This window comes from Neltuma alba, unplaced genomic scaffold (genome assembly GCF_004799145.2).
Source record: "Neltuma alba isolate B1F8T4 unplaced genomic scaffold, ASM479914v2 tig00006606_pilon, whole genome shotgun sequence".
In the NCBI taxonomy this organism is placed as follows: Eukaryota; Viridiplantae; Streptophyta; class Magnoliopsida; order Fabales; family Fabaceae; genus Neltuma; species Neltuma alba.
In genome coordinates, this window is record NW_021634511.1 from 1 (window position 1) to 14,527 (window position 14,527).

Below are 14,527 nucleotides of genomic sequence, written 5' to 3' on the forward strand. Positions count from 1 at the left end.
CAAAAGTGGTTAAACTTCGTACTCACCATTACTTTGTCTGAGCTGATTACTGCTCCCTCCCACATCTTGGCAACCTCAGATCGATCCAAATCCACAATAATGGCCTCTTTCTGTGCCTTTGATTGTGACTGTGCCTGTTCATCCATCTATAGCCGATTACGTCGTATTATGGTATGTGATCTAAGCATGTCATTTTCCCCATTCATTCCTTTCTGCAATTCTATTATGAATCTGAGCACTCTATACTGCTTGTTACAAAGTCCCTTTGAATTTTTAATGTCCATCCATCTCTTTAGCTCCTTGTACGGTTCTACCTGACTTCTTTCTTTGTTCCAAAGAGAAAAAAGTTAACTTCTTTTTGCTGCATTAAGCTAAATAAGATGTATTGGCAAAAAATTTTGCTGCACTAGCTCGCAATATTGCTACGACGTACTGCTTGCCGTCATTGCTATTAAAAAGAAATTGACGCATTAACCTGTGAGCACTGACATATAACAGGCTCTTAATTACATCAGTTACCCACGCGTTTGCTTGGCTCTGCATGTGAAGTAACAGTACTTCAAACATCAACGAATGGCCCCTCGCGATTAATTACACCAATGATGTGAGCCTTGTATAATTATGCCTTGCATTAAAATTGATTAACCTGTCATTATCCTATATTGACCTTGACAGGTTGTTCTGTAAGCATCATCGCTTTACATGTCTTTGTTTCCCAACCTCCTTTGCCTCCACAACAAGCGTGTACCTTGCTGTTTAATTCACTCATCCCAATCCATATTTATTTCGAAAAGATTGATGGATGTCAATGGGATCCATAAGTGGCTTGATTGCTCAAATTGCCCAACCTGAGGTACTCCTCTTTCACCTCTTCATCTATTTCTAACTTGGGTCCGAGTTATTTACGTTGGTTCCCAATTACAATTGATTAGAGTCACTGAACTTCCTAATACTGTGAATTTAATCAAGAGATTTTTTCAGATTTTGGCTATCAACTTTATAGGACCTCTCTCTGTTTCTTTCTTCTTCTTTTTTTTGGCTCTTGTAATTTCACTAGTCTTGACGTGTTATAGCTCATGCAGCTGTGAATGTATCATCAATTTTGGTAGAACCAGCATATGCTTCTTCCAACGTCAGGTATAATTACACAAAATGATGCATTATAAGCTATCACATTCATTGCACACTGACATTATATACATCAATTTGATGGACTTGTTGCGCGCCCCTAATGTCATCGACCTCTTCGTTTTCATCAGCTTATGGAAATTAAATTTATTTGGAGACATTACATGGAATTTGAGACATAGGAAGGTTCAAGCTTGTTTTGGCATTCTATCTTGGCTCTAATGTTGAGTTGGAAGCTTCATTAATTGAACACTCTCCGCTGCTTCTTATAGTAGAATCTGCTAAGGGTTGATTATCACTTCCAATGTAGAACCCAGGCTCTCCTGGATTAGGAAGTGACTTTTCACCATTCAACATTAAAATCACAGTGGACATGTTGGGTCTATCCTCCGGTCTTTGTTGCACACATAATAGACCCACCTGAATACATCTTAACAGCTCGGATGAAATAACTGAATCTTGCAGTTGTTCATCCATTAGGTCCATGGGTCTTTTTTCAATCCATAGTTTCCATGCCTGAAAAGGAAAACAATAGCCACAAACAAATGAGAAGTATAATTCTCATAATTAGTTGCAACTGAAGGAACTTATTCATCAAACCTACATGTCCCAGAAGGTTAAGACGATAATGTGGATCGCAAAATCCCCTATTCTTCTTCCCACTTATTATCTCTAATACCATTACTCCAAAACTAAAGACATCAGATTTGTCAGAAAAAGATCCATGCACTGCATATTCTGGAGGCATATAACCACTGTAATATAATAAAGAAAAGAGAAGTTAAAAGGGTTTGCACCAAAAAAAAAAACAAATTAATTAAATACATACTATGTTCCCATCACTCTATTTGTGTTGGCCTCAGCTTGATCTCCTCCAAAAATTCTAGCAAGTCCAAAGTCTGATATTTTTGGATTCATATTAATATCAAGAAGAATGTTGCTGGTTTTAAGATCTCTATGGATTATTCGCAATCTTGAATCTTGATGAAGATAGAGAAGGCCTCGAGCAATCCCATCAATAATATGAATCGTTTAGTCCAATCTAGTAGCTTAGTTTTTGTTGAATCTGACATATTTCACCTTTCAAGTTAGCATGGAAACTACTAAATAAAATTTATTAAATTAGTGATATAAAAGCCACAGAGTGTATAGAGTTCATACTAAAAATAAAGTAGTCTAAGCTTCCATTAAGCATGAATTCATAAATCAACAACTTTTCTCCCTGTTGAATAGAACAACCAAGAAGCTTTACAAGATTGCGGTGTTGGAGTTTTGCAATCAATAAAACTTCGTTTTTAAACTCATCCATTCCTTGTCCTGATGTTTTGGAGAGTCTCTTTACTGCAATCTCTTGTCCATCTACTAGTACGCCCTGTGCAACATTTTTGTGAAAATTAAAAGTTTGGTGATTCAGGAAAAGAAATACTTGGTCAATTATAGATCTGTTACCTTGTACACCGGTCCAAAACCACCTTGTCCCAACTTATTCCTCTCTGAAAATTGATCTGTGGCATTAGAAATGGTTGAAAATTCAAATATTGGCAAATCAATGTCTTCTTTGTCATTCTTGTCCCTCCAATAAATTGCTTTCCCTGAAATGGTGGCCGGAGGGTGAGTTCTTTATATAATTGATTATTGAACAAATAAGAACTACCAAATCTAAAGGCAGAATGTATGTGTTTGCGTGCGCGTTAAAAATGTTTAGACTTAGGTTCTCTTCTCTGTATATTTGCCATCAAGATTTTCAATAAAATTATAAAATATTTAAACATTTTTTCAAAACATTCAATCAATGATTCTAAGTGGTAAAAGACCTCAGACTTAACCACAACCACAAAATCCCACTCACCTGTCATATTATTAAACTTATATGTACTCGCCTTATTTTAATTGAAAAATGAAATATTAATCTTGTCATAAAGTTACATATAAGTTCTCCTGCTAAAAGTATGAGATCACAGATATTCCAAATCTAGTCATCATTTCTTGAAAGGGAAAAAAAAAAAAAAACGCAATCTAGTGGTCATGAATTGATCACCTGGATGCATGAGCTTCTTCCTAATTATCAATCCGAGTATTACTATGCTGATGATTAATGTAGCGCAGCCTATCACAATTCCTGCAAGCCTCCTCTTGTCCATGCCATTTTTCACTGCAGAATCTGAGATCTTCTGAATATAATCCACACACGAGCATGCTATCGAGAAACACAATATTATATGAATAATACGCACATACCTAGGCCTGAAACTGCAGATACTCGAATGTAGAAGTCTTGTCCTCCCTCTTTGAGTTCTCTCAAGTCGACAATGTTATTAAACCAGTGCAAGCAGCCACTTCCTCCATCACTGATGTTCAAATTAGAATATGCCGCGCAAGTGCAGTTTCTCAAACATAGTTTTTCACATTCCTGCAAACTCATGGTAGTGTTGTACCAGGAAGCAGATGTGTCCGGCAATTTCATCCTTTGGTACTTTTGAAAGCTATCTCCTCTTCCACATCCAAGTCGAGTAGTTCGAACACACCCACCAGACGTGCTTGCTGTGTATCCGGTCAAGCATTTACAATTAGGGTCAGTGCCGCCGGTGCAATTAGTATTTGGACCACACAAGGCATAGCTTTCACACTGATCGAACTGGCTAGGGTAGAAATATTCCCATTTATTTTCCTGAGAAGACCATGTCAAACGTAGTGGATATCCTTGTGGCGTCAGTCTGCTTCTCATTAGAGTTGCATTCTTCAGAACAGTATATTCATAGGAGGCTTCATCTTTACTTAGCTCAAAAATAAATTTCACGGATTTGATGGTTCTCAATTCAGGGGTCCCCGTAAAACCAAGCCCAGTCCACGGTCCTGCTCTGTATGTCATTTTTTTTCCTTTGTGACAACTAGCTGAGGAAGGCCTTTAGTATCTATGTGCATAGAATACTCACCAGGGGTAGGATCTTCCAGTGACTTCCAGGAAGTCAGACCCATATACTTACCTGTCCTTATGTCGCTTCTAATTTTCATACCAGGGAGAAAAGTATCGCCTGGATAATCAAAGCTCTGCCATAGTATGCTGCTCAAGTTCTTTTCATCTCTCAGAACTAGGTTTCCTGAATCCAAAAGCTGCAAAACTGGGTTCTCTGCTTGTTGCGATGCATTCGAGGACCAAGTTTCGATCCCTTTGCTGTCCAAGATTCTAAGAACTCCTTTATCACTGTCTATCTGCAAAACTCCTGAGGCACTGTGGAGTGGGTTTTCTCTGTTGGCCACCCATACGATCGTTTTTTCGCGAATGTCTTTGTACCAAATTCCCACGTAACGGCTTTTTGAATTTGCAAGGTTGAAGAATCCAGCTTCGAAGATTCCCCTATCTGAAACCAGACTTTTATTCTGGCCATCACGCAGGGGTTGGTCTGGGGTTATCATGTCCAGCGTGGAGGACATGCTTGTGAAGCATAGTAACAAAAAACACACAGAAAGCTTTCTGAAGCTTTCCATCGTTTTTCTTATGGCTAGGCGGGTGCAATTGTTGAAGAGATACTGGCGGGAATTTAAAAGCTAGAATTTGATGAATATTCTAGCTTGTGATTCGAACTTCGAATTGGAATGGACTTTAAGGAGATAAAACAACTACTTTGGAGGCCACATTCATCGTAGAAGACTAAAATGAATGCGTCGCGTTGATTGTTTCCGGTTCAAACAGGGGAATAGCGAGACCGAGTCAGAAAATTACCGTGGAAAGGGGTTTCATTTAATGGGACTATGGGAGTACTATATCCCTGTTGACCATTGATGCTTCCCCTTTTCACTGGTCGTATGTTTTCCCCAGCTCCAAACGTCAACACTAGTTAACTTTTTGGCAGATAAGATATCTTACAAAAGTCTCAGAATTTGTTGATTCAAGGATCCAGATATATCCAATCGGTTCAGGAAGAACGAGCCTAAATTTTAATATCCTATTGCCCTTCTTATTTTCATTTCAGTTTAGATAATTACTAATAAAAAGCTTAAATTAGCGGAAGAAGAACAAAATGAAGAGGGACAGAATATATGCTTTCAAGAAGAGTCTGTTCTTTCTTTCAAAGGAGACGCGCGCGAGCATGAGACTAAGTCTCCGCAGTTTAGAACCATAATAAATATGGATAGACCGGCAGCGAAAGAAATTTTTCATTCCGTAAACCTTTAACAAATTAACGTCTTCTTTCCCTTCACATAAAATTTTCAACTAGGTTGCAGTCGGCTTATCATTCTTTTGACCCGACCGTTGCCCTCCATCGACGTAATATCTTCAAAATCATCCTCTTACTTATATTTGGTAGTTTCAAAATTTTTTAGAATAACACGCTGAAATACGCACAAGTTATAGTAGACGACGTTATTTCTCGTAATTTTCTAAAAATTTTCCCGTGGCAAACCACGGCCCTGTGGAATAAAATGCTTACTCTGGTTTGGATGAGTAAAACAGAGCATTTAAATATTATGTCGCAAATAGTCAACATGAATTTGAAATATGACCTCCAAGTTGCTTCCCAAGAACAGTTAACAAAAGACATTTATGTAACCCTATTGTGTGTGTGTGTGTGTAACCTGTTACAGTACAAAGAAATCGGTGCATTAATTTGGGAACGGTGACAAGTCACAGAGATCCTAAGTATGGCCAGCCTTTGCTGATCTGCACGTGAATGAGGGGAAAAAAAAAAAGACTCCGATATCAATGAATATGGCCCCTCCAGATGACAGTTATCTAACCTATCAGCCATATTTATGCCTTTAGAACCCACCCCTGCGCTGTTGATATTGACTGCTTCCTCCATAAACAATGACATTATCGCTTGCAACAAGTCTCTGCTCTAGTCTTCTTTGTCGTTACCAAAATACAAATATGAAAAATAATATTCATCATAGTGGTTAATACTCGCAATCCAAAAGAGAAAGATGTGTTACACACTTCCACCAGAGAAGCTTACCACTGTGTAACACACCATTCATTCCTGGAAGTGCGAAAAATCAATCGATAGTCCAAAATTTGTCGCTAAAAAGCTAAGGGACAACTCTAATCAGGCAAAAATCTGCAGCAATACGAGGAAAATCCCAATAAAACAAGTTTTGAACCATTTTTTTACTACGTTTCTGGCTTTGATTGCACTGGTCTTTTCCCCTTCATGCCAAACATCAGATATTGAATTATGTTAATTGTCAGATTATAATAGTTGAGGTTCTTTGCACTATCAATTAATTAATGGGTTACTGGGTCTTCATGTTTAGTTTTGTTGATATAAGAGTATATTCAACCTGTTTTGGATGAATTGGCGACTGAATAGAAGGCCAAGCATGTTGTCCATAGTTATAATTCTGAGTAGTGAATCCTCGTCACCTCAACCTTAGATGCCTGGGTTTTAACTGAAAGATTTAGTAGGTGGCAGTTCATCATCAAGCGTATATAAATCATCTTGAATAAATGATGTTGAATTAGTCCAATTGATCCTCGGTAGATGGCATTCCATGTAGCAGTTGTGAAGCATATTTGTTAGAATAGGCTGATACTCTGATGCTCGTTGAGTGCGACTCGGCCAATTTCTTTGATGTTTTGAAGTTTTGATTAAGAACCTATGTACAATGCCGCTCTGGCTCAGGTAGAAATAGCCTGAGACAACCGGAGCAACTAATGTGCCTTCATCGTCCCTTACAACGACGAGTTTAGTCAGGCGGGGGTTCAACTGCTGGTTTAGATGTTTATATAGAATGTCAAGAAGTTTTTTAGGACTTAATCTTCTTTTACAGCACAATCAGAGTGATTTTCTACTGATGAATGTATTTTACTCCAAGAATAAGAGTTGCCACCACACCAAGTCTTTCACTTTCGCAGATTCTCTTTTAGTTCCAGGCAACTGTTATAAAGTTCAAGCTGACCTGACAAATCTCTTCTGAACTTTACAAACAAAATCTTGTTCCATCAGGGAATATGCCCCTATCGAAACAATAAAGGTGCCCTAGAAGCTCTCTATGGGAGCTTGAACTTGCAACATATGCAAAAAGCAGCGTCGATTTTAAAGTATCATCTTCCTATTGGAAGCCATACGATCCTATGTTCAATTTTCTTGGGAAATAAATACTTTTAGGTGAATTATAGAAAACAAAGTTCATGAATTAATCTAGCCTTTGTCATCTCAATCAGCTTGGCTAGGAAAAATGCAGAAAAATCTTTAGAGAAATTTTTTCCTGCTTAACAAGTGGCTCATAACGCAAATGAAAACAACCAGGTAAGAATTAGATCGGCTGACTAACATGAGAGATTATACCATCTGAATATTCTTTTGATTTAGAATAATCAACGAATCCCATTCTGAAAAGTAAAGCCATTATGTGCACTATCTTGCCTCGAATGTTGTAAGGGACATTTCATTTGGTGAGGAAGGTTTGCATTTTTCCGAGGAAGAATCTGCTTCAGGTATTCTCCTTTCAATGTAGAAAGCAGGAACATGAGGGTCGGGCAATGATTTCTCTCCGTTCAGCATTAGAACCACAGACGACATGTCGGGTCTATCTTCTGGTATTTGTTGTACACATAACAGGCCCACTTGTATGCATTGTATGACTTCAGATGGATTGAATCTCTCTCCTAAGGCTTGATCCATTAATTCCATCGCCATTCCTTCTCTCCATAGTCTCCATGCCTGAAAGAGTGGGAATCATGTTAGTAAGGTAAAAGCCATATTCTGATTTGATGAGTCAGGTATGAAGTCAAATCATTATACTTACATATCCAAGAAGATTCAAGAAGTTTTCTAAATCTGAAAATTCTCTATTTTTCTTTCCACTTATTATCTCTAGCACTATCACTCCAAAGCTGAAAACATCTGATTTTATCGAGAAATGTCCATGCACAGCATATTCAGGAGGCATGTAACCACTATAAAAAAAAAGTGCAAGTTGAAATAAGTTTTATGTAAATACAGTAACATAGGACAATGAATCATGAAAAGGAAACCTTACTATGTTCCAGCTATCCTTTTTGTTTTGGCGTCAATTTGATCTCCCCAAAATGTTCGAGCTAGGCCAAAGTCTGATATTTTTGGGTTTAAATTTGTATCTAATAAAATGTTGCTAGTTTTCATATCTCTATGAATAACTCTCAATCTAGAATCTTCATGAAGGTAGAGAAGTCCACGAGCAATGCCATTAATAATGTGGAAACGCTTTGTCCAATCCAACAACTTGTTTCTAGATTCATCTATTGAATTAGAGAGACATGTTTAGCATAACTCCTACGTTCTTAGTGTTCAAAACTAAAGAAAACAGAGCACTACCAAAGATGTTGAAGTGTAACCTATAAAGGTTCATACCAAAAATAAAGTGGTCCAAACTTTTGTTCAGCATGTATTCATAGATCAACAGTTTTTCTTCTCTTTCAATGCAGCAACCAAGAAGTTTCACAAGGTTACGATGTTGAAGTTTGGCTATCAACAAAACTTCATTTCTAAACTCTTCCAATCCTTGAACAGAATTCTCAGATAGCCTTTTCACGGCTAATTCTTGTCCATGTCCCAAAGTGCCCTTCAAATCATCATATAGAATACTTAGAAATCTTTAGAAAATTGAAATACACTTATTTGAACAATGTTATATCACTTTCAGGTTTAAAAAAAGAAAAGAAAATATTATATTACCTTGTACACTGATCCGAAACCACCTTCTCCCAGTTTATTGGTGCTTGAAAAATTATCAGTGGCTTTAGCTATGACTGAAAAATCAAATATTTGTAGTTCTGTGTCTTCCATTCTCAAGTTATTGTAGTAAGGATTCCTATAATATATTTTTGTCATCCCTGCAATGGTGTAAAATGACGAATTCCAAAAATTAATTGCCATAACAAAACATATCCCTTTTCTGTGCTTTCTGGGTGCCTATCTCAGATCTTAGAAAATGTTGAAGCTCACCTGACCTTTTGGGTTTCCTTTTCCGTACACATCTAATCAATCCAAAAATTATAAGTATCATGCCCATGTTTATTGTAACAGAAGCAACAGCGATTCCTAGGAGCTTTCCCTTATTGGTGTTCCCATAGCGTTTGTTCTCAGAAAAGTCTGCCAAATGGAGACTATTATTAGTGACCAATTTAATCACAATGTTTCAATTGATGCTAACTACAGGTAAGAGAACAAGGTCTAATTAAATCAAAATACAATTATCACTCGATGATTCAGACAAAGCTGGCAGTGAGTGAAAATGTAATTTCTTTTTTTTTTTTTTGCGCATATGATCAAATACCAAAAGTTTTTAACTCCCATATACTTGTTTTAGCTATTGTTGCTACTGCTTGTGGATCAAATGTTATATAGCAGAACTGAAAGGACTATCAATATCATCATGGAAATTCTCTCTCCATTACCCCCATCGTTTCATTTGGGGGTGGGTGTGGGGAACTGGGGATCACTCTGAATCACGATCAAACAAGTAAAAGAGTCATAAAGGTTGAAGAGGTCGTGTTAGGCCTATAGCTATCGGGCTCTTATTTAATGGGCCAAGAGTAAATCGCACGAAGTGTGTGAGCTGTATGACTGAGAGGAAGATAAAAGGCTATTAGTTGTATATATTGGGGAGTGAGGTTAAGGGAGGGTTTAAGCAGAACGTGAGTGGTTTGTGGGAGAGCCTCTAGCCTCTCAAATGCTAGAGGTGGTTTTAGGTTCCTGTGTTACTTTGGTTATGATTTTCCTACTTCATCACTGTGCACCTTAATCCATTAGAACTGCTGTGGATTATAATCTGTGATCTAATATCAATTCTGGAAGTGGTTTCCATCAGATAGGAAGAAAACACACGAAAAAAATATAAACAAGGAAGAAGCGTGCACCTAGCTCTGAAGCAGGGACGCGAATAAAAATGTCTTGTCCTCCTTGCATTAATTGCTTCATGTCAATCAGATCTTTAAACCAAAGTAAGCAGCCACTTCCTCTATCACGGATATCCAAATTTGCATATGCTGTACAAGAACAGTTTCTCAGACATAATTGCTGACATTCCTCAAGGTTCATGGTCTTATTAAACTGGGAAGAAGATGTGTCTGGCAATTTCACACCATATACTTCCGGAAGCCATCTATACTATTACAATCCAATAGAGCACTTCGAACACACCCACCAGACCAATCTGATATATTCCACTGTTCCACATTTTTTGGTACAAATCCTTTCAAGCACTCACAGACCCTGGAGCTACTGAAATCACAGATAGAGTATGCCCCGCATAAACCATAATTGTCACACTGATCAGCCATGTTAGCTGAGATAATCTCCCATGTGCCTCTTTGATTACCCCATATTAAACGCTTCCCAATGCCTGAAGGAGACATTGTAATTCTGGCGTAAACTGAGCTATTCACGAGTTCATACTCATAATATGCCTCTTTATCGTTGAAAATAAACTTAGACTTGTATACTGGATTTCGTTTCTGAACTGGATATCCAGTAAAATAAAGGCCATTCCACGATCCCGCCCTGAAATGTATGACATTTCTCCTCAATTGAAATGATTGTGGATATCCTCGAGGGTCTAATTTCAGTATATGTTCCCCTTGACCAGGATCATCCGGACTTTTCCAAGAAGATAGGAACCTATTCAGACCAGTGACTAGGTTGAATCCAAGCTTCATTCCTGGCAATAAGGTATCACAGGGATAATCAAAACTCTGCCATATGAAGTGGTCCTTATTACTGTATTTTTGGTCACTAATAATAAGATTTCCTGTGTCCAAGAGCTGTACAATTGGCTTCTCAGCCATTATAGAATTGTTAGACAACCAAACAGTCCTATTTGTGCCATCAGCCAGGGCAAGAACTCCAAGATCGTTTAATACTAAAATTCCTGAGCCATCACTGATTGGTGCTTCTCTATTGGCCACCCATACCACCGTCAAAGGAGAAATACGATTGTACCATATACCCAAGTATCGATTCTTCGATTTTCCAGGACTGAAAAAGCCCATCGCAAATACTCCTACACTTGAAACTAAGGTCTCCCCATCTCTTAAAGGCTGGCTCCGAGTGATCCCGTCTAACGAAGTGGAGGTTCTTATAAAGAGCAAACTAATGCAAATAAGCAGTACAATAAAGTTCTTCATCACCACTCAATGCACCAATCTATAGCTTTTGCCACCCAGTAAAGGTCAAGGAAGCAAGACACAAACCTGGCTGCGATGGTTGAAGGGGTAATGGATTCAAGGATGCGGGCCTCAGTGAACAGTGAGTTTATGATTTGTTGCTGCTTGAGACATCTTCAACCGGAAATATGCTTTCTTCTGCCTTCATTTCTCACGCCTTCATGAATTTCCTGCAGTCCAGGAAAGCACTGATCTTTACAGCGCTTTTCAAGCGGATTTTAAGAAAGCAATTCTTTAATCTAAAATAAGATAATGAAAATCCACATTCTGGTTTACCTCGTTGAACTTAGCCACTAGGAAGATCGATAGAAATTGGCGAAGATTAACTTGAGGCCATTGCTGCAATAGACAAATGTGGAATTGATTTGATGATAATGATGCACAGAACGTAATGAAGAGAGGATACTCGGCCCTGTCTGCACCCTGCATCGCACTATACTTTAATGACAAAAAGGACGTAACAACAGCACATTCAACCCTGGGTCAGAGTCAATCCAATGATTATTTATACTGCAACTAGCTGCAATCCACATCCCAACAGAAATTTTATACTCCTCCGCTACTTAATATAAGACCCATTTAACTAATTTGATTAGATTAAGGAAGTTAGGTAAGTTAGTTAATTATAAGAAATATGACACGTTTTTCCTAAAATACCATAATTATATTTCTTAATACCTCATCTTTCTCTTCTACTTAATTATGGTTGAAAGGGTATCCATAGGGGTAATTTAGAGATAATTGATAAATATGAGAAATGGGTCTTATATTTAGGACCAAAGCCAACTCACCAATTGGGTCCTATATTAAGGACCGGAGGAGTAATATATTATGCATATCTTTTTTCTTTTTTTTTCCTTTTACTTTCATGCTTATATCCACGTCAAGAATGAATGCATAGAATAAATTTTGCTTTTCTTTTCTTCCGTCCAAAACATATAATATGATTAGATACAAAGATAACAATACCACATGGATGAATCATATCTGTAGGTTACAAGATCCAATGGCTTCTCTTCGGTCCAGGTTCTCCGTGCCTGAAAAACCTTGAGGATCAAATTAGTTACTAAGTTTGATTCTAATTTCAGCTTTGACCTTCCAAAAAGTTGTAAATTCCAGTGTGCTTCCAACCAAAAGATTATGGTTGAAGGTGACTATTTGAAAGAGATGAACAAGGAATTACAGTAATTTCTTTTTTTTCTCCCGAGTTAAACACAATTACGGAACTTTAAAAGGAAAATTATAATAAATAATATTATGGGGAAAAATTGATTCTCAATTTATTAGAGGTCTTAAACGACTGCATCAACCACCTAAAATCTCTCACGACCTTGGGCAGAACAGTCAAGAAGAGGCCGGCGAGCAAATAAACTCTAGCTGACACATTAAAAAAAAAAAACAAAGAAATTAAGAATATGACCGGTCTTCTTTTTTCACTGTCAGCCTGATGGTGATCACTCATCAGGCCTTAGCCTTCGTTTGATACGAGGAAAATAGAGGAAGGGAGAGGAAAAGAAAAATTATAACAAGCTCAATTTAAAAAATTAAAAAAATAAAATAAAAAATTTTTCATTAATTTTCATTATTTTTTATATTACTTTCTCTTTCTATTAAAATTTTAAAACGACAATTCTTTAATTTTTTTTAAATAAAACTCATTAAAATTTTTCCGCATATCTTCTTCCCTGTATTTCCCTCGTACTACCGGGTTCCTCCGAAATTGTCAGCTGACATTGGCGCTAGAGGATGACAAACATATATTACAAAATTGCTTAGGGCAGTGTGTCCACTAATTCGATGGAAACCCCCACATTTATTCATAACAAAATTTTCCTGAATCATTCCTTTTACAGCTCAATCAAAAATACAAGAGATCTCCTAATGCAAGATTGGACCATCATAATTGAGTGCATGTTTAGACTGTTCGAGATGCTTATCTTGAGACGTTCGATACAACAATTTTATATGATTCACCACGGGAATTTATTGAGCTCTGATCGAGTTTGTTGTCTTCTACACGGCTTTGCGAGTGCCCTTGCATTCCAATGGGGGAAAAAGAATGCTTATTAAAATCAATAAAATAATAGGATGACATGAATCTAGACGTTTGACTTGTCAACCATAAATATGCTTTATTCTACCTTCATTTCTCCACGACTTCATGAATTTTCTGCAGTACAGCAAAGAACTGGTCTTTCGGCGCTTTGCAAGCGGATTTTAAAAAAGGAATTCTTAATATAAGCATAAATTCGCATTCAATCCAAAATAACATAATGAATATCCACATTCCGGTTTATCTTGGTGAAGTTAGCCGCTAAGAAGATCGATAGAAAGTAGCAAAGATTAACTTGAGGCCACTGCAGCAACAACCAGACAAATGTGGAGTTGATTAGATGATAATGATGCAGAGAATATAATGAAGAGAGGTATTTTAGTGCAGAGAGCAGCACAGATCGGAGAGGAACTATAAGAGTCAGTTGGTATTTGAGACTAAAATAAGATCAGGCGAGGGGATAAAACATCATGCGCCCAGGAAGTGCAGAGAATCATCACCCGTTCAAGCAGATGGTTAGTCATCGTGAGCAGCAGCCCTTGAACTGTAGACATTCTGATTTTTTCGTTTCTAACAATTTTGCAATGTTAATTAAACCAATCTATACCTGTCTGTACCATGCATCGCAGTGTACTTTAATGAGAAAAATAAACGTATCAAAAGGATATTCCCCACTAACATGGGTCAAATTCAATCCAATGATTATTTATACTCCAACTAGCTGCAATCCATGTCCCTACATACACACACATAAACATACACACGGCATTATGTTTTATAATATATTATGCATGTCTCTATTTTCTATTTTACTTTCATGCATCTTTCCCATAAGAACTTATCTGTAGGTTGCAATTTCTAATGGTTTCTCTTCAGTCCAGGCCTCCAGGGTCTCCGTGCCTGAAAACCTTGAGGATCAAATTAGTTATTCAGTTTGATTCTAGTTTCAGAATTGACCTTCCAACTAAGATGCAAATTTCACGGTGCTTCCAACCAAAAGATTACGGTTGGAACTGACAGTTTGAAAGAAATGAACAGGGAATTACATGGAAGAAAAAATATTTTTTGAGTTGAACACAATTACAAAACTTTAGAAGGAATATTATAATAAATAATACAGGGAAAATTGAACTTTAATTTGTTAGAAGTCTTGTACGGCTGCCTCACCTACCCAAAGTCTTTGACAAAAAAAAAAAAACAGC

The 14,527-nt window shown here is 37.4% G+C and overlaps 1 protein-coding gene across 1 annotated transcript; it reads right to left on the minus strand.

The window, feature by feature from the left end:
• Nucleotides 1–1,260: 1,260 nt before the first annotated feature.
• On the minus strand, nt 1,261–11,678 carry LOC114750685 (uncharacterized). The gene is given in 19 exon segments (XM_028939283.1): nt 1,261–1,644; nt 1,733–1,883; nt 1,958–2,156; nt 2,159–2,194; nt 2,290–2,500; nt 2,578–2,720; nt 3,167–3,289; nt 3,367–4,011; nt 4,014–4,656; nt 7,027–7,045; nt 7,486–7,790; nt 7,876–8,026; nt 8,110–8,347; nt 8,460–8,670; nt 8,784–8,941; nt 9,054–9,200; nt 9,968–10,192; nt 10,195–11,442; nt 11,549–11,678. Coding segments are annotated over 18 exon segments (4,953 nt in total). The 5' UTR covers nt 11,234–11,442; nt 11,549–11,678; the 3' UTR covers nt 1,261–1,335.
• Between the last annotated feature and the right edge of the window lie 2,849 nt (nt 11,679–14,527).